General features: G+C 48.7%; 1 protein-coding gene across 2 annotated transcripts; it reads right to left on the bottom strand.

Annotated features, from left to right (window-relative positions):
• Positions 1-3280: 3280 nt before the first annotated feature.
• Positions 3281-19619, bottom strand: LOC125087126 (protein SCO1 homolog, mitochondrial). 2 transcript variants are annotated; one of them, XM_047707098.1, is made up of 6 exons: positions 19355-19619; positions 18011-18101; positions 14635-14832; positions 13568-13660; positions 9114-9229; positions 3281-4175 (listed from the first exon to the last, which is right to left on the bottom strand). In XM_047707098.1, the coding sequence occupies exons 1-6, from the start codon at positions 19604-19606 to the stop codon at positions 4041-4043; spliced, it is 885 nt and encodes a 294-aa protein (XP_047563054.1). In that variant the 5' UTR covers positions 19607-19619; the 3' UTR covers positions 3281-4040. The 2 variants fall into 2 exon arrangements, with proteins under 2 accessions (XP_047563054.1, XP_047563055.1); XM_047707099.1 differs by having other exon boundaries at positions 18011-18104; positions 19355-19490.
• Between the last annotated feature and the right edge of the window lie 15 nt (positions 19620-19634).

Genomic DNA, 19634 nt, shown 5'->3' with positions numbered 1-19634 from the left:
GCCATTTAAGCAAGCAGGTGTGAACGGATCATGAAAGTGCGGTGACCACAGTTCCAGGCTCAGGTGTGGGCTGGCGTGGGCGTGGGGGGCAGAACGGGCGGGCCCCTGTCAGAAACCAGCATGCCCACCCCAGGCAGGCTGAAGCGGAGCGGTGACCAAGGGAGGGCAGGAAGCACTTATAACCGAACCCACTTATCGACACCATCTGTCAAGCAAGTCCCCAAATTGGCACAGGCACCGGGACCAAAATTACCACAGCCCTCACCGGCCAGGCATGTGCTGGTATACTGCACGGCTTCGAGGATTTTATTTATTTATGTGACAGAGAGAGAAAGCGTGCACACAAGCAAGGGGAACAGCAGGCAGAGGGGGAAGCAGGCCTCCCACTGAGCAGGGACCAGACGCGGGGCTCGATCCCAACACCCTGAGATCATGACCTGAGCTGAAGGCAGACGCTTTGCTGACTGAGACCCCCAGATGCCCCCTGCACCGTCAGTGTTGAAACCAGGTTTAGTTTCAGTGCAACGTGTTCCTGAGCAACAGGGCCATGACTGAGCGTGCAGGCTGTGAGCACACCGCCCACCTGTGTGTGTGTGCACGTGTGTGTGTGCGTGTGAGTGAGAGAGAGCGAGAGAGAGGGTCAGGGGAGCACTGAGAGGACAAGTGAAGATCACCCTGAAACTATTTTTCCTCTAGCTAATCCACCCCCTAACCTTGGCAGACGTTCTGGGCTAATTTCAATATTTACCAAACTCAGTAATACAACAAATAGGCAATAACAGAACAAAAATATAACCATTACCAGTTACATAAAAAAGGGGAACATCTGTGCCAGTCATGGTAGTAACACGTTTAGCTTCAGGCTCACAACTTGAGCCCAACTGGAGCCCCGGGGCTCTGGGAAGACACCCGCCCAACGATAAGCCACAGGAGCCGGGGTGGGGGGGGTGGGGGGACACAGGGGGACAGGAAGTGGTGGGCAAAAGGGGCTCGAGCCTGCCACGTCCTGCCTCACTTTATAAAGGGATCCACTTGCGAATTTTTGGTCTAAGAAGAGATTCTAAAATGTTGATGATTCAAGGGAAATGGGGCCCAATACTGTTAGTTCCATTTTTCTGTATATTCCAAATTTTCTTTACTGAGGATGTAATGAAACTGTGGAAGAACCAACGATGACCTCCTAAGTTCTAGAGGCCTTAAGAAATAGAGAGGTTTCTGCGGGTGACCGCTCTTGCAAAGGCAGCTCTCACACACAGAGATTTAAACTGAACTATACGGAAGAAATAGATGTTATTTGAGGGATCATGGATGATGTGAGACGCTTCAGTTTTTACTCATTTAAACACAATTTTAAGAACTATTTTTAAATATTTCAGTGCAGGTGCGTTTGTGACTTTGAATCACTTTACTGGGTCCACACCAGCCTCCCAACTTGGGGGTGTTTTCCCGTGGACCAGATGGGTGGTTCGGTGCACCTCAGCCCCGGATCTCGGAGCCTCGTGGACAGGCGGGTCCATTAAATGCTTCCCAGCCTCCCAGCACCCCCAGGTGTGGTTGGATTCCTGGGGTCACTGTAAGCCCCCCCATGGCAGGGGAACAGGCTGGGGCTTGACTGGACACCGGGACCTGAGTTCTAATCTAGCTTCAGAAGGGCTGCGACTGTCCCCTCACGAGTAAAAACAGATTTGGACGTCATCCCTGAGGCCCCTTTCCTTGCTGCTAATATCCGGATGCTAAGCCCTTAAACTTGACACTGGAATGAGGAGCAAATACGTTTCTTCAAAAGCTGCCATTCCCTTTTGGGATCATGACAGCAGCTCCAACCTGCGACAGCTGAGAACGAGGACTGTTTTATCCGGGAGCCAGCCTGTGGCAAAGCGATCCACACAGATGCTCTGGGGCTTAAAACAGACCCTCTTTTCTGAGGTCCGGCATTTTAGATATTTAGTATCTTTTTTTTTTCTTTATAAAGTAAGCTCCACACCCAGGGTGGAGCCCAGCGCAAGGCTTGAACTCCCAATCCTGAGATCAAGAGTCACAGCACTGGATGGACAGAGCCCCCCATGCGTCCCTATTTAGTATCTTTTTTTTTTTTTTTAAGATTTTATTTGTTTGACAGAGAGAGAGAGATCACAAGTAGGCAGAGAGGCAGGCAGAGAGAGAGAGAGAGAGGGAAGCAGGCTCCCCGCTGAGCAGAGAGCCCGATGTGGGGCTCGATCCCAGGACCCTGAGATCATGACCTGAGCCGAAGGCAGAGGCTTTAACCCACTGAGCCACCCAGGCGCACCCCTATTTAGTATCTTTTTTGTCACATGAGACCAGTCGTTCTGAAGTCCCTCGCCTTCTTGACAAGGTTCCCAGCAAAGGCCTCCCAGCCTGGAGTTCCATAAACTCCATCTTGTGGCTGTTTCTCAGGGAGCCCACCCCGAGGTGGGGAGAACAGCCGTGGTGCAAAGCCCCGCAGGCGGAGGGCTTCAACAGACCCCCGTCTCCCCACGGCTGGGGCCTCTGAGCAGGAGAGCAAGGCATCGGTGGAGGCAGAGGCAGCTTCTCGTAGAGCTGGTGTCTCTTCTTCTCCAGGGACACCTGTCAAGACCAGGCGAGGGCCCACCCTCCCAGCCTCATTTTCACTCAGTGACCCCTGTAAAGACCCTCTGTCCCAGCACCCTCACACTCTGAGGTACTGGGGGGCTGCACCTCACCAGACGGATCCTGGGCGGGGGCGGGGGACACAGTGCAGCCCACAGAGCTGCTGCAGGGCTCACGGCTTTTCTTTTCCACAGACAGACCGGCCTGTATCGTGTGCATGTGAAACCCAAGCGCCGTTTAAGAAAACTGTCGTCTGACTAGAAATGATACCTGCTGTGTTAGGATTTACGGAACCTTCCAGAGCTGCCCTGGGGAGCAGCTCCAGGTGGAAGACAGGGACAGTCAGGCCCAGACACCCAGGGGAGCTGACTTCACAAACAGAAGATTCATCCCATGACTTGGCGGTCACTTTCCTGGATGGCTGTGTGCCCTGCACTCTGATGGTCCCACCAAAAGCTGGTCAGGTTTTCACCCGCCCAGATCAAACCCCTGCTTCCCCACACAAGTCTCTCCAGGCTTGGGCTCCAGGCCGATGGCACCTGAGGCTCCTACAGGTGGCTTCCGAGTGCAGGGGTCTGCATCCCACTCTGGACCCTGCAGATCCAGCCCTGGCCAGGAACCTGGGCTTTAGCAAGCACCCAGGAGGCCCCCCGAGTCTGAGGGCTGTGCGCACCCAAGATAAAGGTCAGGCTTGCAAAACCGCACACACCTTTATTTCACACCCACTGCAACCCAGTGTCAGCAAACAAGTGCCCTGAGTCACAGTCATGATCGAGATCCTCTTCTATCCACTTGGTAGGTCACTGAAAACCCAGCACGTTTCAATAAAAATCACATAAAAGATCCCTAGAGAAACTGATCTAGTGGTTTTTCCCCAAACAACAGATTTCCTCTTCATCAGTAAACTCAGCAGCTGACAGGGGAACACAATGCGGACATGACCGTGAGATCTGCCAGCACACAGGACTGTACACACGTGCGCTTTCATGTCTGAAGACTCACTACGAATGTCCGAGAGCCTGATCTGACCGTTACCCGCCACCAAGAACTCGAAGAGGAAAAGCAAGGGCACTAAGGAAACGTCACCCTTTTTGGAATTCAGCCCTAGACCCTGGACGAGAAGGGTCCAGGGCACCGGAGAGGCAGCGACGCTGATCCGAGGGCCCTGCTGCCGCGGGGAAACGTACCTGCCCGGCCTCCCCGACTTCCCAGGGTCTGCTCCTCCAGCTTCACGCTGACTGGTTCCTGCCTGGCAGGAATCTTCACGGTTCCGGAACTCTCCTGGCTGAACCCAAAGTGACATGCCCTGTCCCAGAGACAGGTGTTCTTGCAGTGCGAAGGCCGTTCTGTGGGTTGCAAATGCGAGTGTGTGTGCATACACATGTGGCTCCTAAGGCAGACAAAGCTCTTCTCCTCTTTCGCAAGAGAACACGCAGCGGGCTGCGGCCGGGCTACCTCCTCTTCCTGTGTTCCCGCATGTGCGCGGCGATGGAACCGGCAATTTCCGCATTCTTCTTGTTCTGGCCAAAATAATCTAGGAACTGACCATCTGGTCCAATCAAGTACATGATTATTGTATGATCCACCTGCAGAGAAAGGGGGAGAGAGCGGACACAAACATCACCAAAGTACGCTTATTTTACTGAGTGCTGCAGTAGAGAATTTCACGCCCATGCTTCAGTAGCCTATCTGTCCTCTGTAGAATGGCTCGAAGCCTGCTGTAATGAACTCGCGGTGACAAGTAACTAAAATCTTGTGGGTTCCAGAACTCCGCACTGACTACTGCTGTGAACAGCAGGGAGGGTTTGGAATTCTGCTTCTATCTGTACCATGCGCACCCACACAATCCCTGAGAATCTCCTTCCACGAGCCGGCTGGGGCTTTCGGAAGCACTGGTTAGTGCACTGAGCCTCAATGCTGCCTACCACATTTTAGGAGAAGAATCCCCAGGAAACTCACCCCTACTGTGAGTTTATAATTTATAAATTCCAGCACAATATTTAGTCCTGATATTAGCGATGCAAATGGAAAGCTGAAAACAAGGGTTTCCTCCCCTAGGAAATTTGTCTATACCATGCAGAATGATCCTATCAGAAGCAGATGACCTGGAAACTTCTCAGGAGCCATAAATGCTACGTCTCTGAGGGGTAATCTTCAATTTATTATCTCTTTCTCAGGCAAAGCTCTGAAAACATTCCCAGCTCTAAGTTAGGCTTAGACTAGTCCTCAGTGTTTTTATTTATAGGGTTCCACCAAATCCAAGTTTAAATGAGAAGACGTGGTGTCTGGCGTCCTTGGAATTCACTGCAGGCTTGACTTGCTATTTGGCAAGACAAAAAGGAAGACCGAAATGTGATCACACGTACCATACGGGGGCCACCCCCAGAATGCACCCGCCACGCAACACAGGTCTGCGAACTTATTACTTATTTATACACACATGTTCGTAAAGACAGAGCGAATGGAAAGAGCCACCTGCCTGAACACATAAGGAAGGAATGTAGGCCAAGGGCTCCAACAGCTGGTGATTCCACGCATCTCGGAATAACCTGCTGCAGGAGCAGGACGGGGAGCAGGACGGGGAGCTGCGCCTCTCTGCACGTCGGCCAGAGGGCCAGCGGAGGCTCTGCTGGGCAAGCGTGACTCTGTGGCCTACATCCTTCTCCTGACTTCTTCCTTTTCCCCACTCTATGCTCCCCCTTCCCTAGAAGACTAGAACTCCAGTGGATTTCTTTGACGAGCGTTCTTAATGTGCTACTTTCTAATACACAACGGAAATATTGTTCTATCTGCATCTGCCAAACTCATCGGTGGTTGTTAGCCTCGACGTCCAGTGACTCGTGGGCACAGCGTATTGCTGTGTGACTCTAACACAGAGGGCTTTAAGGTGGGAGTATGTAGCTCCTAGGAGAGAAGGAAGCTGTGCTGAAGGACATACTCATTCTCACGCCGCCCTTGTCCCGGGAGTCTGGTACCCTACTCCTCTACAGTCAACCCGAAGGGCTCGAGAGTAAGCCAAGTCATTAGTCAGCGGCAGAGCTAAGCTTAGACCCGGGTCTGTCCGCTTTCACAGTCCACCCTCCTACCAACCAGCTCATGCTGGCGTCCTACTGAGGACCAGCAATGCGAATTTTCTAATGGGTGAGTTTTCTGGACACGTATACTCTCCCTATGTTTTGAAAAGGTAACATGAGCACATAAAAATGAGCACAACAGTGAACTCGCGCACTGGAGATCTGCCACTCGTTCCAGATGCCCAGAGGCCCTCCGTTGTTCCCAGTGCCTTCTGGATGCTTCCAGAGAAACTGCCCGCGCCTGCCTACTTCCTTCACCACCAGCACCGTCCGTGCAGAAGTACCAGCACCGGGCAGGGCTTCCTCATTCTACAAGGAACCGCACACCGTTCCTGGAGTGTGTACGCGGTGGCTTCCGGTTTTCAGTCTTCTCCAAGAACAGTGCTGTAGGGTGCAGGTGTAGACAAATCCCCCAGAGTGGAATCTCTAAAGTAAAAGGTATTCCGCCTCCAATATGATGGACTGCCGCCTGAACAGGGTGTATCGCTTAAATTCCTACCATCCACGCAGGGTCCTGCCTGTTCTTCCAAATTCACTCTGACAGTGTATTCCCTTTTCCCACACTAGATTTCAACAGTACTTCAAACCTCCGACCTCTGCTGATCTAACAGGTGGAAAGTGGCATTACATCGTATAGTTCCCACTCTTTCATTTTGAGTGGAACAGAACATCTTTCTGGGGTTCAAAAGCCAGTCGTAGTGTTTTTCTTTTTCTTTCTCTCTCTCTCTCTCTTTTTTTTTTTTTTTAACAGAGAGAGTAAGGGGGAGGCGAGGGGTAGAGGCTCGATCTCACGACCCTGAGATGATGACCTGAGCCAAAATCAAGAGTTGGATGCCTAACGGACCCAGGCACCCCAAGTAGCAGTGTTTTTCAGAAACACTTGGTACGTAACGCAGACGGAGGGAACATCATATACATGACACGGCGACGTATACGCTCAGCCTCCGAGGGCATCCTCAGTGTCTGGCGTGCCCACCTGACACGTCCTATCTGTCTGAAGACTCCACAGGCCAGAAAGCTTCCCTTCTGCAGCTCCTGAGATTGAGAAAACCTCACTCGGTTACATCCCAGCTCTTAAGACACTCCCTCACTCCCCGCAGGCCCTTCATTAGGTCTTGACGGAAGCTTCCCATACTGTTTTGTGGAGCAAGATCTGTGACCTCAAGGCACAGAAGGCACAGCAGTGAGAAACCCAACAAGATGGAGAGCGCCTCCCCTACTGGCTGGCTTAGCGAATGTGTACGACCTCACTGGTTCTTGCCGCTGTTACTGTAATTCCAGCGCAGTTATTAACATGCAGGTTTCCATTAGCTTCAGGCGTCTAACTCACTGCGTCTGAGCAAAAGGTCAAATTCTTAGGGCAGTGGACTAGCAGGTCTCAGACAGGGTCCAGCATGTATTCCAGGGGCTTCAGCAACTCTCTATAAGACCCAAGTGTCTACAGGGGCGCCCGGGGGACTCACTCCGTTAGGCCTTCAGCTTTGGTCACCATCTCCTGGGTCCTGGGATCCAGCCCCACATTGGGCTTTCTTGCTTCTCTCTCTCTCTGCCTCTCCCCAGTGCTCACATTCTCTCTCAAATAAATAAAAAAAGACTTAAATATCTGCATTCTAATCTTTAAAATGCAAAAAGTGACCACTACCACTCTGGTTTCTGTGCTGCACCACCTTCCGACTGAGTACAAGCCTCAGCGCCCAAAGGCACGTTTACGACCCGCAGGGCACTAGGTGTCGCTGCTGGTTAAGGGCAGACACCATGGAAATGTGTTCCTGCTGAGCCAAGACCAACCAGTCAACGCAGACCACACAGCCCAACGTGCCCAGGTGTTTTACAGGACACGCAAACAGCTTGGAACAGTTGGGCACCCGTCTGAGAGCAGGCCGACCCAAACCATGGTTTGTAGACAGACTCATGACTAGTCGCTTTGCCCAACCAACGTGACAGAGAAGCCAAAGCATGAGGGGAAAAACAGAACCACTCCTACAAGGTCAACTATTCACGGGCAGGAAGAAATGTCCAGTTTGAGAAGAAACCTGGGTGGGCGGGGCAGTGCTGACCAGCAGCAACAAGGAATGCGCCATCCTCCCTGGGGCCCCTGGGGCGGCTCTGCTGAACACTGGCTCTGTCTGTCCTTCCTCAGCAGAAGGCAAATATAAACACAGAACAGTACAAGGCATACCGATCCTAGAAAAGCACACATTACAGGAAGTCTACCTTTTCACAGCTTTCAATCTTTTCTCTTGCTTTTCAGAACTCCGAGGCATTCCAAAAATGCAGTTCCCAGGGCCCTCACACCGCTGCTTACGCCTCTTCCCTGGGGACACAGGGAGAACCTACACCATGGTTTTTTGTTTTTTTTTTTCCTTAACATATAATGTATTATTAGCCCCAGAGGTACAGGTCTATGAATCGCCAGATTTACACACTTCACAGCACTCACCATAGCACATACCCTCCCCAATGTCCATCACCCAGCCACCCTCTCCCTACCAACCCCCCACCCCGGCAACTCGGTTTATTTTGTTAGATTACGAGTCTCTTATGGTTTGTCTCCCTCCTGATCCCATCTTGTTTCATTTGTTCTTTTCCTACCCCCCAAACCTCCCACCTTGCCTCTCCACTTCCTCATATCAGGGAGATCATATGATAATCGTCTTTCTCTGATTGACTTATTTTGCTCCGCATAATACTCTCTAGTTCCATCCACGTCGTCGCAAATGGCAAGATTTCATTTCTTTTGATGGCTGCATAGTATTCCATTGTAGATATGTACCACATCTTCTTTATCCATTCGTCTGTTGATGGGACATCTAGGTTCTTTCCATAGTTTGGCTATTGTAGACATTGCTGCTATAAACATTGGGGTGCACGTGCCCTTCGGATAAGTACATTTGTATCTTTAGGGTAAATACCCAGTAGTGCGATTGCTGGGTTGTAGGGTAGCTCTATTTTCAACTTTTTGAGGAACTGCATACTGTGTACCACAGTGGTTGCACCAGCTTGCATTCCCACCAGCAGTGTAGGAGGGTTCCCCTTTCTCCGCATCCTCGCCAGCATCTGTCATTTCCTGACTTGTTAATTTTAGTCATTCTGACTGGCCTACACTATGTTTTGAACTCAAAGAACCACTGTCCCCAAACGATGGCTTCTCTTTATTCCCAACGTGGTATCCAAGCAGCAGGTTCCACTGAATCTAAAATATCACTTGCTGTGTACTTTCCCGTAATTTTATGGGCCACTAAGGAGGGTAATGGGCAATGTGAACAGTGACTCTACATTAAACAAGCAGCTTTAAAGAGGCGATACTTCTATTGTCCTTTCAAATATCCCCAATTCCTGAGGAATTCGTGCAGATCTCAGCCTCTTTTTCATTTCTGAAGCCAGTCACTTGAGCTGTACGACTGTGTGGGGCCTGAGAGCCGGCCGTGGGCGACCTGAGCATTTACTTACTATGTAGTCCTCGTCCTCGTCCTTGGGGCCAGGGCTGTAATACACCCGGTACGCTCGGGCCACTTGATCAATCTCTTCTTTGCTGCCAGTCAGGCCAACCAGTTTGGGAGAAAATTCTGGGGGGGGGGGGGGGGGGCGGCAATGAGAAACACAGTGAAAGATGAGAAGCAAGCAAAATCCGCCTCCCCACCTCAACTTTAAAAACCAGTCTCAGTTCTAAAGCCACTTTCTTCTGTGGGTCCCTGACCACCTGCCCTCCAGTCACAGGAAAACAACAGATGCAAATTCTCCTCTGTGATAAAGATGTCACGTCTCCAAGACAGGCCACCTTCTGGGCCATCAAGTGCACCCCAGCAGATTTAAAAGAACAGAAACCGTATGACATGTGCTCGCAGACCCCAGTGGAGTTAACAGAGAAGTTAGTAACAGAAAAGTAAGTGGAAAATCCCAAACCACACGGGGATGAAATGCTCTTCTGAATAATAATACAGATCAGAGAAGAGATCTCAAGAGAAACTGGAAAGTATTATGAACTAAGTGAAAATGAGAACCCGCGAGCAGAAATCAATGAAAACACAACTTATCAAAATTTGTGGGACAGAGTCAGAGCAGGGCTCCGAGGGACACTTGTGACACCGAACTGGTACGCTGGAGAAGATGAGAGACCTAAAACCAGGGCTCTAAATATCCCCCACAGGAAGCTAGAAAAAGAAGAGCAAATTAGATCCAAAGTGAACAGAAGAAAAGAATGAGCGCAGAAATCAATGAAACTGAAAAGAGGAAATCAGTAGAGATAAAGCAACGAAACCCAAAGCTGGTTTTTTGTAACATGTAAGTCAGATCCTTTCAAAACGATCTTGTAGAGACCAGGAGGGAATGGATTTTAATTATTTAAATCACATTTTTAATGAACTTGGTTGTTTTTAAATACAAAGATACACTTCCGAGACATGTGACGTTTACGGATATTGTCAAGAATCCCGCAGGACAGGTTTTCATCATATTCTGAAAAAAAGGTTTGCTCCATGATTCAGTCATCCCACGCCAACGGCTGTATCTCATTTTCCAGCCAACAATCTCATGGCATGTGCCTGTTGTTCGGTTTTTGGGATTCAGGGAGGTGAGCTGGCGGAAGTCACTTAAACACCTGGGTTCAACAGACTACAGAGATGACAGTCCAACACCTAACAGAGGGACCTTCTTCCAGAAGTGGAGGAAAGAAGCCTACTGTTATTTTTTAATTCATCCCGATTTGAAAAACTGCTCAGATACTGAAAACGCAAGATGGTTTGTTTTTCCTTCCCATTTTGAGTAGAGAGAAAAGTGAATGGCGTCTAAATTAGTTGCACGTCCAGACATTTTTAAGGAAAAATTGTTGAAATTGCAATAATTTTCTACATTTCCCGCTGGTTCCAACATACCTAGTAAAGAATTTTTTTTTTTTAAGATTTTGTTTATTTATTTGACAGATCACAAGTAGGCAGAGAGGCAGGCAGAGAGAGAGGGAGAAGCAGGCTCCCTGCCGAGCAGAGAGCCCAATATGGGGCTCGATCCCAGGACCCTGAGATCATGACCTGAGCCAAAGGCAGAGGCTTAACCCACTGAGCCACCCCGGTGCCCCTACCTAGGAAAGAATTTTGAAAGAATGGAGCTTTCAAAAACTCTAAGAGCTTAAACAGGCATATGTTTGCACCGGTGAAGATTACTGTAAGGGTTTTGCAATTCCGTTACAAGAACGCAGCTCTCTCATCTGGGGACATTTAGAATTCGGGTAACCTGCGGTAACAAATCACTGCCACCATAAGACACTTACAGTAGAGATTGTCTGTCACCCAAGAGCCAGACCTACTTCTTACTTATTTAGGAAATAACTACTGTCCTTGTTCACATTCCTGCTAAGCCTGCATACTGTGAATATGTATTTGCCTTAAATATCTAATAGAAACTCTAAACTTCAAGGGAAAATAAACCTAACCTCTGGCTGGGCAAAGATTTCTTGCAAATGAAACCAGAAGAATTATGTACAAAAGAATATACTAATAGACTGGACTTCATCAAAACTGAAAACCACTCTTCGAAGCACGTTGAGAGACTGAGATGACAAGCCACAGGCTGGGAGAAAATGACCGTGAATCACACACCCAGTAAAAGACCCGTATCGGGAACATGCGCGATAAATGCAAGTAAAACGAACAGCCCCAAAGAAACGAGTGAAAGCTGTGAAAAGACGCTTCACCAAAGACGACATATAGATCATAAATAAGAACATGAAAAGATGCTTAGTATTTTTTTCTGAACATTTATTTGAGAGAGAGAATGAGCGAGTGGGGGGAGGGGCAGGGCAGAGGGAGAGAGAATCCTAAGCAGACTCCCCACTGAGTGTAGAGCCTGACAAGGGGCTCCATCTCATGACCCCAAGATCAGGCCTGGCGGAAACCAAGAGGCAGATACTCCAATCAACTGTGCAGCCATGCCACCCCGGCGCCCCAGGCACCCACTCCCAAGGGTCATTAGGGAAAGCATATCAAATCCACGATGAGCAACCACCGAACTCCTAGTGAAATGGCTAAAATTAAAGGCTGACCACATCAGGTGTGGGTGAGTGGGCAGGAGCTGGAGCTCTCACACACGGCTGGCGGGAGTGTGAAAATGTACAACCACTCTGGAACAGTGTTCATCAGTTTCTAAAAAAGATGAACGTGCACCCAGCATACGCTCCCACAACCTACTCGGATGCATTTACTCCAGAAAAACGGAAAGTCCGTCTCCGTACAAAGACTTGGACTTGACTGCTCCGCAGCAGCCCCGAACTAAAAGTAACCCATGTCCACCAACAGAACAAGGCTCAGCAACAGAAGGGTGAACACGGACACAGGCGAAAACATGGACGAGTCCCAAAAGCCTCTTTATGGGGAAAGAAGCCATTAAAAAAGAAAAAAAAAAAAGAGTACAAAGTGTACAATTCTTTCACATAAACTTCTAGAAAATGCAAAGTAACCTATGTTGACAGAGAGCAGACCAGTGGGTGCCGGAGACTGGAGTGGGGGCAACGGGGAGGGAGGAGCAAGGGTGCAAGGAAACCGCTGGGGTGGACGGAAACGTCCAGTTTTCCACTGCGGTGATGGTCTCACAAGCGCGGACACACGATGAAAGCTAACAGACCGCACACTTCATACATGTATGTGTTAGCATGTGTTTGTTGTAGCTCAACAAATATGTTACACGACAGAAGACACAGCAGGTCCTCCATGAAACACACTAAAATAACTTCAAGCTTTAGACAGTATGTGTAATAATGCATCATATGTAACATTAAATGTAAAACTATTCATTAGTCCTTTTGACCAGTAGCTTAACCAATTTCGCCATAATTAAAATTCCAATGCCTGGGTGCCTGGGTGGCTCAGTTGGTTAAGCAACTGCCTTCGGCTCAGGTCATGATCCTGGAGTTCGGGATCAAGTCCCACATTGGGCTCCCAGCTCCACGGGGAGTCTGCTTCTCCCTCTGACCCTCTCCTCTCTCATGCTCTCACTGTCTCTTTCTCAAATAAATAAAGTAACATAACATAAAATAAAATTCCAATTCCTGATTTTTTAGCACCCATGTTGTCACTCCTATAACAAGACAGATTTACTGTCATTTTTAAGCTAAAGAAATTTGAATCCCAAGAAATTACGCAATTTGCCCAAGCTCAGAAGAACCTAGGTATTCATCCTTAATTCTGTCGTAACTTAGTCTGTAAAAGTGCCTTCTCATAGGTTTTGACCTGCATGTGGAGACGTTTCAACTTTTCCATGGAAAGTTACACGTGTCTCTGTCATAATAAACATTCTGGATTTACAAAATACGTGTTAGGAACTCAAACTGTGTATAGCCTCTCATCTCCCAATCTGCATGCCCCCAGGACATACGTCTGTCCTAATTTTACAGAGAGTGAGATGCAGAGCTGGAACTAGAAGCCATGTGTCCTCACTCTTTACTCAACACTGTCAGCTTTGTTGATATGTGAAGGCCAAGTTCAGTCTTTCCTGGGACGAAATAAAAAGAGCCGTGCATTAGGAATTGAAAAACTTCTTTATTTGCTTATCAGCCAAAGTCACAACGGAGCCTCATCTTTTCATCTGAATCTGTCATTTGCCCTCCCTATTCCACGAAGCATGTAAGGTCAAATGAGGTGATGTTTCAGAAACTGTAAGAGCTTAAACAGATGTAAAGTCTTATTATTCTTTTAATATTTTTATTTTATTTACTTGAGAGAGAGAGAGAAAGCATGTGTATGAGTAGGGTGGGGGAGCAGAGGGAGACTCTCCAGAAAATTCCCCACTAAGCAGACAGCCTGACGCTCAATCCCACGACCCTGATATCATGACCTGAGCTGAACTCAAGGGTTGGATGTTTAACTCATTTACCCACCCAGACGCCCCAAGATGTAAATATTATTAACAAGACATACCTTTCACATAATTTGCGATGGCTTCTTTTGTGTCCCTTTCTGGGTCAATAGTGATGAAAAGTGGAGTTAAATTTGGCAGAGTTGGAATATCATCTGAAAGAAAGTTCTGGTCAGTCAGTATTCACACTCTAGGGGAAAAGAGGACAGCAGCATGAACAGAGGAGAGAAGTGCTACAGCAAGGCGTTCAGGAAACAGACGGACACTGGACATTCCAGTGGAGAGGCCGGGGCAGGGGATGGGACGGCCTGCGGGTGGAGGAGATGTCCACAGCCTCTGCAGCAGAACTAGGTCCTTATTCCACCTAATGCCTGCACCAGCGCGTGCACGTTACCCAGATCACATCGGGTGGCTATCTCGTGTCCTGATCCAATCTGATGTTCGCAGTCTGCTCCCCACACAGTATCTCAAGGGCAAAGTAGCCATCAACGAGGCCCAAATTCCCTGAAACAATCTATTTTAAAAAGGACGTAGACTGCGTCCTCACTGGTAGTAACTACCGCTGACTGCACATGACAGACCGTACCGGTGATTTCCGGGTCTGTGTGTCACGGGGACGAAGGCAGGGTCAGTGGCGGGCGTCCACAATCAGGGAAGGGACACAACGCAGAGCTATGGGAAACCAGACCTCCCCGGCATCTTTAAGCAATCTGACGTCCAGTGTCAGAACAAGCTCCCTCTGGTAGACAGTACGGCCACAGGAATCAAAGCAGTGACCAACGTGATGCGGAGATTTTATGTTCTCACAAGGAGCCCGAATGGTCACGACACCTGACCAGACAGGAATATAAGAGCATGAAAAGCGTGGTAACAGGGCGCCTGGGTGGCTCAGTGGGTTAAAGCCTCTGCCTTTAGCCCAGGTCGTGATCCCAGGGTCCTGGGATCGAGCCCCACATCGGGCTCTCTGCTCAACAGGGAGCCTGCTTCCCTTCCTCTCTCTCTGCCTGCCTGCCTACTTGTGATCTCTGTCTATCAAATTAAAAAAAAAAAAAAAAAAAAAAAAAAAAAAAAAAAAAAAAAGCGTGGTAACATTAAGCAAACGTACTCTTTACAGTCGGCGAGCGCTTACCTATCTCATCCACAACTTGAATCATTTTTTCTAGTTCTTCTGGGCAGACATCAGGGCAATGAGTGAAACCAAAATAAATCAACACCCACTGACCCACGTAGTCTTTGTCGGTTTTGGGCTCTCCAGTATGCGTTGTGAGGGAAAACGGGCCCCCGAGCAGAGGCTTTCCCAGGCTTCGCTGCCGTTCCTTCTCCAGCTCTGGAAGAGATACAGACACGCAGGTTACAGAAGTCAGTCTAGCCACAGGCACCGACATGCCTGAGGTACGGTCAGTTCTATACTCTCGTGACTGTGGTGGCACAGACGGTTTCCAAGCAGCTTAAAAAGTCTCTTTAGAAAATAAGATCCAGGGGCACCTGGGTGGCTCAGTGGGTTAAGCCTCTGCCTTCAGCTCAGGTCATGGTCCCGGGGTCCTGGGATCAAGCCCCGCATCGGGCTCCCTGCTTAGTGGGGAGCCTGTTTTCCTCCCTCTCTCTGCCTGCCTCTCTGCCTGGTTGTGATCTCTCTCTGTCAAATAAATGAATAAAATATAAAAAAAAAAAAAAAAAAAAAAAAAAAAGAAAGAAAATAAGATCCAGCAATGAACAAAATCACATCAAATGCTATGGTGTGGGGGCACCTGGGTGGCTCAGTGGGTTAAGCCGCTGCCTTCGGCTCAGGTCATGATCCCAGGTCCTGGGTTCGAGCCCATCGGGCTTTCTGCTCAGCAGAGAGCCTGCTTCCTCCTCTCTCTCTGCCTGCCTCTCTGCTTACTTGTGATTTCTCTCTGTCAAATAAATAAATAAAATCTTTAAAAAAAAAAAAATGCTATGGTGTGTAGTAAGGGCGGTAAGAAAACCAAGTGGTAAAGCTATTGCTTCCTCTTCTGGAACAATTCAGTCTAGTCATTAGGACCAGGCGGGGTCGGGGCTGCTATGGCCCAGAGCAGACTGTCTGAGCTCAAGTGTGGCAGGCTGGGTGGCCTGGCATCTGCAGTGTTAGCCTGAGTGTCCTGAGGAGGGCATGTGAGTGGGGTGGGGACAGCGGCAATGGGACCTGAGTTACACGCAGGGATGAATCATAAATAAGCATATTAAAGGTAAGAGTCACAATGGCAGAAGAGATAGAAAAATGGACAGAAACAATCAGAACGTGCCCCATAGCATGGAGCAGAGACTGCGGGTGCCAGTGTGAACTCAGGGCTGCGACACATAAAGATAGAGAAGGAAACAGACAAGTAAGTACATACGTCTAGTTTCTAGCTCGGTCCCCAGAGAGGACCCTGGAGCGGACACAGCCCAGCAGCGATGAGCCCATCCTGACTTCTATCATCCTCCACCAAAAGGAAACAGGGTTTTGTGGAGAAATGGCTGGTATCGGGGCCACAGCAGAGGACGAACAAAATGAGCCAGATTTTAGGAATAACTCAGAGAACTTTGGAGGCAGGTGAAAAGGGACAGGAAATTGCTCAGACTCCCAAGGACCAATTTGGGACAATCTGAGCATCAAAATAAAGAGAATACGGATTACAATTCTCGGGATACGTAGGAAAGCAGGTGTCTGGGCACACGTACACAGAGAGTTTGGTACGGACTACAGTATTTACGTGTGTAAACACACACCACAAAATCCACGTTAACTGGATTTTCGGTAGAGAAGCCTGACAGACACACGATCAACCTGAGCAGTATCAGTAATGGGACAGAATGAAATCGCATGGCGCTGGACTAGAAGCAGTGGGAACACAGCATCACTTTGGTGACATTCCTGCTGAAAAGATATGACCCAATCTAAATTGTGAGGAAATCAGACAAACCCAAACTAGGGAACATTTTACAAAATATCTCAAGGTCATGGAAGTCACATGAAGACTGAGAGACTGTGACAGGTGGAAGGGGACTGCAGAGACATGCAGGAGCGGGAATGGTTCTGACCCCACCTTTCTGTGACACAGAACATCAGGGAGCAGCACTTGAATGAGGTCTGAAGGCTGAACGGCAGTTAACACGTCGATGTTAATTTTCTGATCGGATGGCGGCATTATGACTATGTCGGGAGAATGTACTCCTTTGTAAAAAGTACATAATGAGGTATTTGATGAGGCATCACGTCGGCAAATACTCTCAGATAATTTAGAAATACTTTCAATAGTTTTTTGTTTTAATAAAACAACTACTATTGCAGGTGAAATTCCAAACTAAAGCCAAGGGCTTGCATATCCTAGAACTGTCTCTGCCACTACTTCCCCAGCTTCTCAGATTTGTTTCTCTGTGAAACTAAAGGAACTTAACTTCTCATTAGACCATGACGATCACATACATATATGATACAAATGAAACACATCTACATATTGATACGGATGTTATATTGCTAAGATGTAAAGCCTATGAATGCTTGCAGATTTAAGCACATCCTTTGTATCATGGCATCAAAAGAGACTCTAAAGAACCAAAACAGATTTAAGTGATATTTTAAAGGATTACTGGAAACTTCTAACCCCAAACTTAAAAGCCTGGAACATGGGGAGCCTGGGTGGCTCAACGGGTAAAGCCTCTGCCTCTGGCTCAGGTCATGATCCTGGGGTTCTGGGATCGAGCCCCGCATCGGGCTCTCTGCTCAGCAAGGAGTCTGCTTCCTCCCCCTCTCTCTGCCTACTTTTCTGCCTACTTGTGATCTCTGTCAAATAAATAAATAAAATCTTAAAAAAAAAAACAAAAACCTGGAACATTCACTAAAATATAAAGTTCTTGCAAACAATTTCTAAGCATTTCCTGTGCTAATCCAGACCCGTTCCTGGCACTAGCTGAACAGGTTCTCCCAATCTCTGTCCATCATCTGTGGTCAGCATCTGTCTGGCCTCTCCCTCTGCTGATACTCAAAGTGGTTAGGGGTTGGCCCTTCTTTGGCCCTCAGAACGCCCTGGCCTTCCCCCTGGCCTAGCAGAACCTCAGCTAGTGAAATACTTTACTTCCGTGTCTGCTTCCCTGTCCTGTGCACCCCAATGGCTGGACTACATCTTAGTCCTCTCTGTACCCTCTGGGCTTCATACCACGCTCCTCCAATTCAGTCCACATTAAGTCTTTTTAGATTGTTAGACACTGGTACCTTGGACTGGATCCTGGACCAGATAAGAGACAATGAAAAAACTGGTCAATTCCAATTCAAGCGAATAGTACTGCACCAACTTTAATTTCTTAGTTCTGATAAATGAGCCATGGTTATATAATTTGTTAACACAGCGGAAACCAGGTGAAAGGTACATAGATAGGAACTCTCTATGCCAACTTTGTAACTATTCTGTTCATCCAAAATTATTTCAAGAGAAGCAGTTTAAAAACAAAAGAAAAGATATTAGAAAAGGATTTTACTTTGAGCTGCCCAGAGAAGACCTACTTACTCTGTGTCTTTTCTTTCTTGAAGTACTTCATTCCAGCCAATAAAGCTCCACCGATTGCAAATGTGAATGCCAAAGACTTCCAAGAAACAGGCTACTGGGGCAGAGATTTCAGATAAAAATACTAGTAAGATGCAAACATTTTATCATACTAAATTTACTATCATGGCGTTTAATGTACATAAATACAGGTCTTGATCCCGTATTAAATATGTAGAACATTCCTGTGACTCTGGGGTGAGAAAGTACTGACAGTGGGTGGTTATATCTGGGCTGTGATGACAATGACAGGGCCATTCATTTCCAAAGGGAAAGTGATTAAGTGCAGGACGCCTGAGTGGCTCAGTTGGTTAAGTGTCTGCCTTCAGCTCAGATCATGATCCTGGGATCCTGGGATCGACCCCACATCGGGCTACCTGCTCAGCAGGGAGCCTGGTTCTCCCCCTGCCTGCTGCTCCCCCTGCTGTGCCCTCTCCCTCTGACAAATAAACAAAATCTTAAAAAAAAAAAAAAAAAAAAAAGTCGCTAAGCGCATTTCATGTGAAAGACGACCCAAAGCTCAAGTCCCATGACTGTTACTAAGGGTCACCCTGACACCAAATGCTGATTTCAAAACCGGTTAATGATGTGATTGTGCTGATACTGGGAACATAAATGAACCAAAAGAAATTCGGGACGTTGACCTAACTCTGGCTTCCAGAAGTAACTAAGCGAAAAGCAGAAATGAGCTTCTTGCAAATTATTTCTTTGCGATCTTTTTCAAGTCCCAAGGTAAGATGTCGAGTACCTCGGCCTCATTCATTAACCGACATCCCCCAGCTTCTAGACCCCATTTCTCTTACCCAACACTAGTGGGCAGTGGCTCTCAGGTTCTCCTGGGGTCAGAACTAGAACCTAAGAGAAACCAAGGAAAAAGGCATACCCTGCACGCAACTACGACCCCCATTTTGCTCAATTTCAACATATACGCCAAACCTCTAAAGGGGGTTCAAGTGACGGAAGCAAACATGCTCTGGATCCTCAATCCTGGCCAACGTAAGGCTGAGACCCGCCCCCCCACCCCGCGAGGAGAACCCGAGTCCTATTTCGGGATTATTTTGGGAGGAGAGGGCGCAAAAATAAAACCAAGCCCGAGAATCCAGCCGCGTGGGGAAGACGTCGGTTCTCACGTTCTCCCTTTCTGGCTGGACTTCGAGGCGAAGCAAAGGAAAGGCGGGAGGGGAGTCTGTGACCCGGGTAAGGCTGAGCCGGAGGCCACTTCCGAGGTCACCACCAAACGCGGCGGGGAGGCCGCGGGGCAGTGTGCAGGCGCGACGAGTGAAGGGAGGGCTGCGGGTGTGCACTCACCCCGGGCTTGGAGGGGCGCGTGGGGTCTCTGCCGCCCTTGGGCTCCGGGCCGGACGACCCCGGCGGGGGCGGCACCCCGGTGCTCCAGGACCGGCTTCCCCAGCCGTAGCGGGCGAGTTGCGAGGTCAGCCTCGCCTCCTCTCGCCGCGCGCCGAGTTGCCTCAGCCACACTCCGGCGGCCCCCTCCGCCGACCCCCAGACCCTGAGCCCGTAAGGCAGGAGCCGCCAAAGCCGGCCCCCCGGAAGCAGCATGCTGGGGCCAGGGACCACCCAAAACCCC

Source organism: Lutra lutra, chromosome 16, assembly GCF_902655055.1.
Source record: "Lutra lutra chromosome 16, mLutLut1.2, whole genome shotgun sequence".
Lineage (NCBI taxonomy): Eukaryota > Metazoa > Chordata > Mammalia > Carnivora > Mustelidae > Lutra > Lutra lutra.
This window is presented reverse-complemented; position numbering and strand designations above follow the sequence as displayed.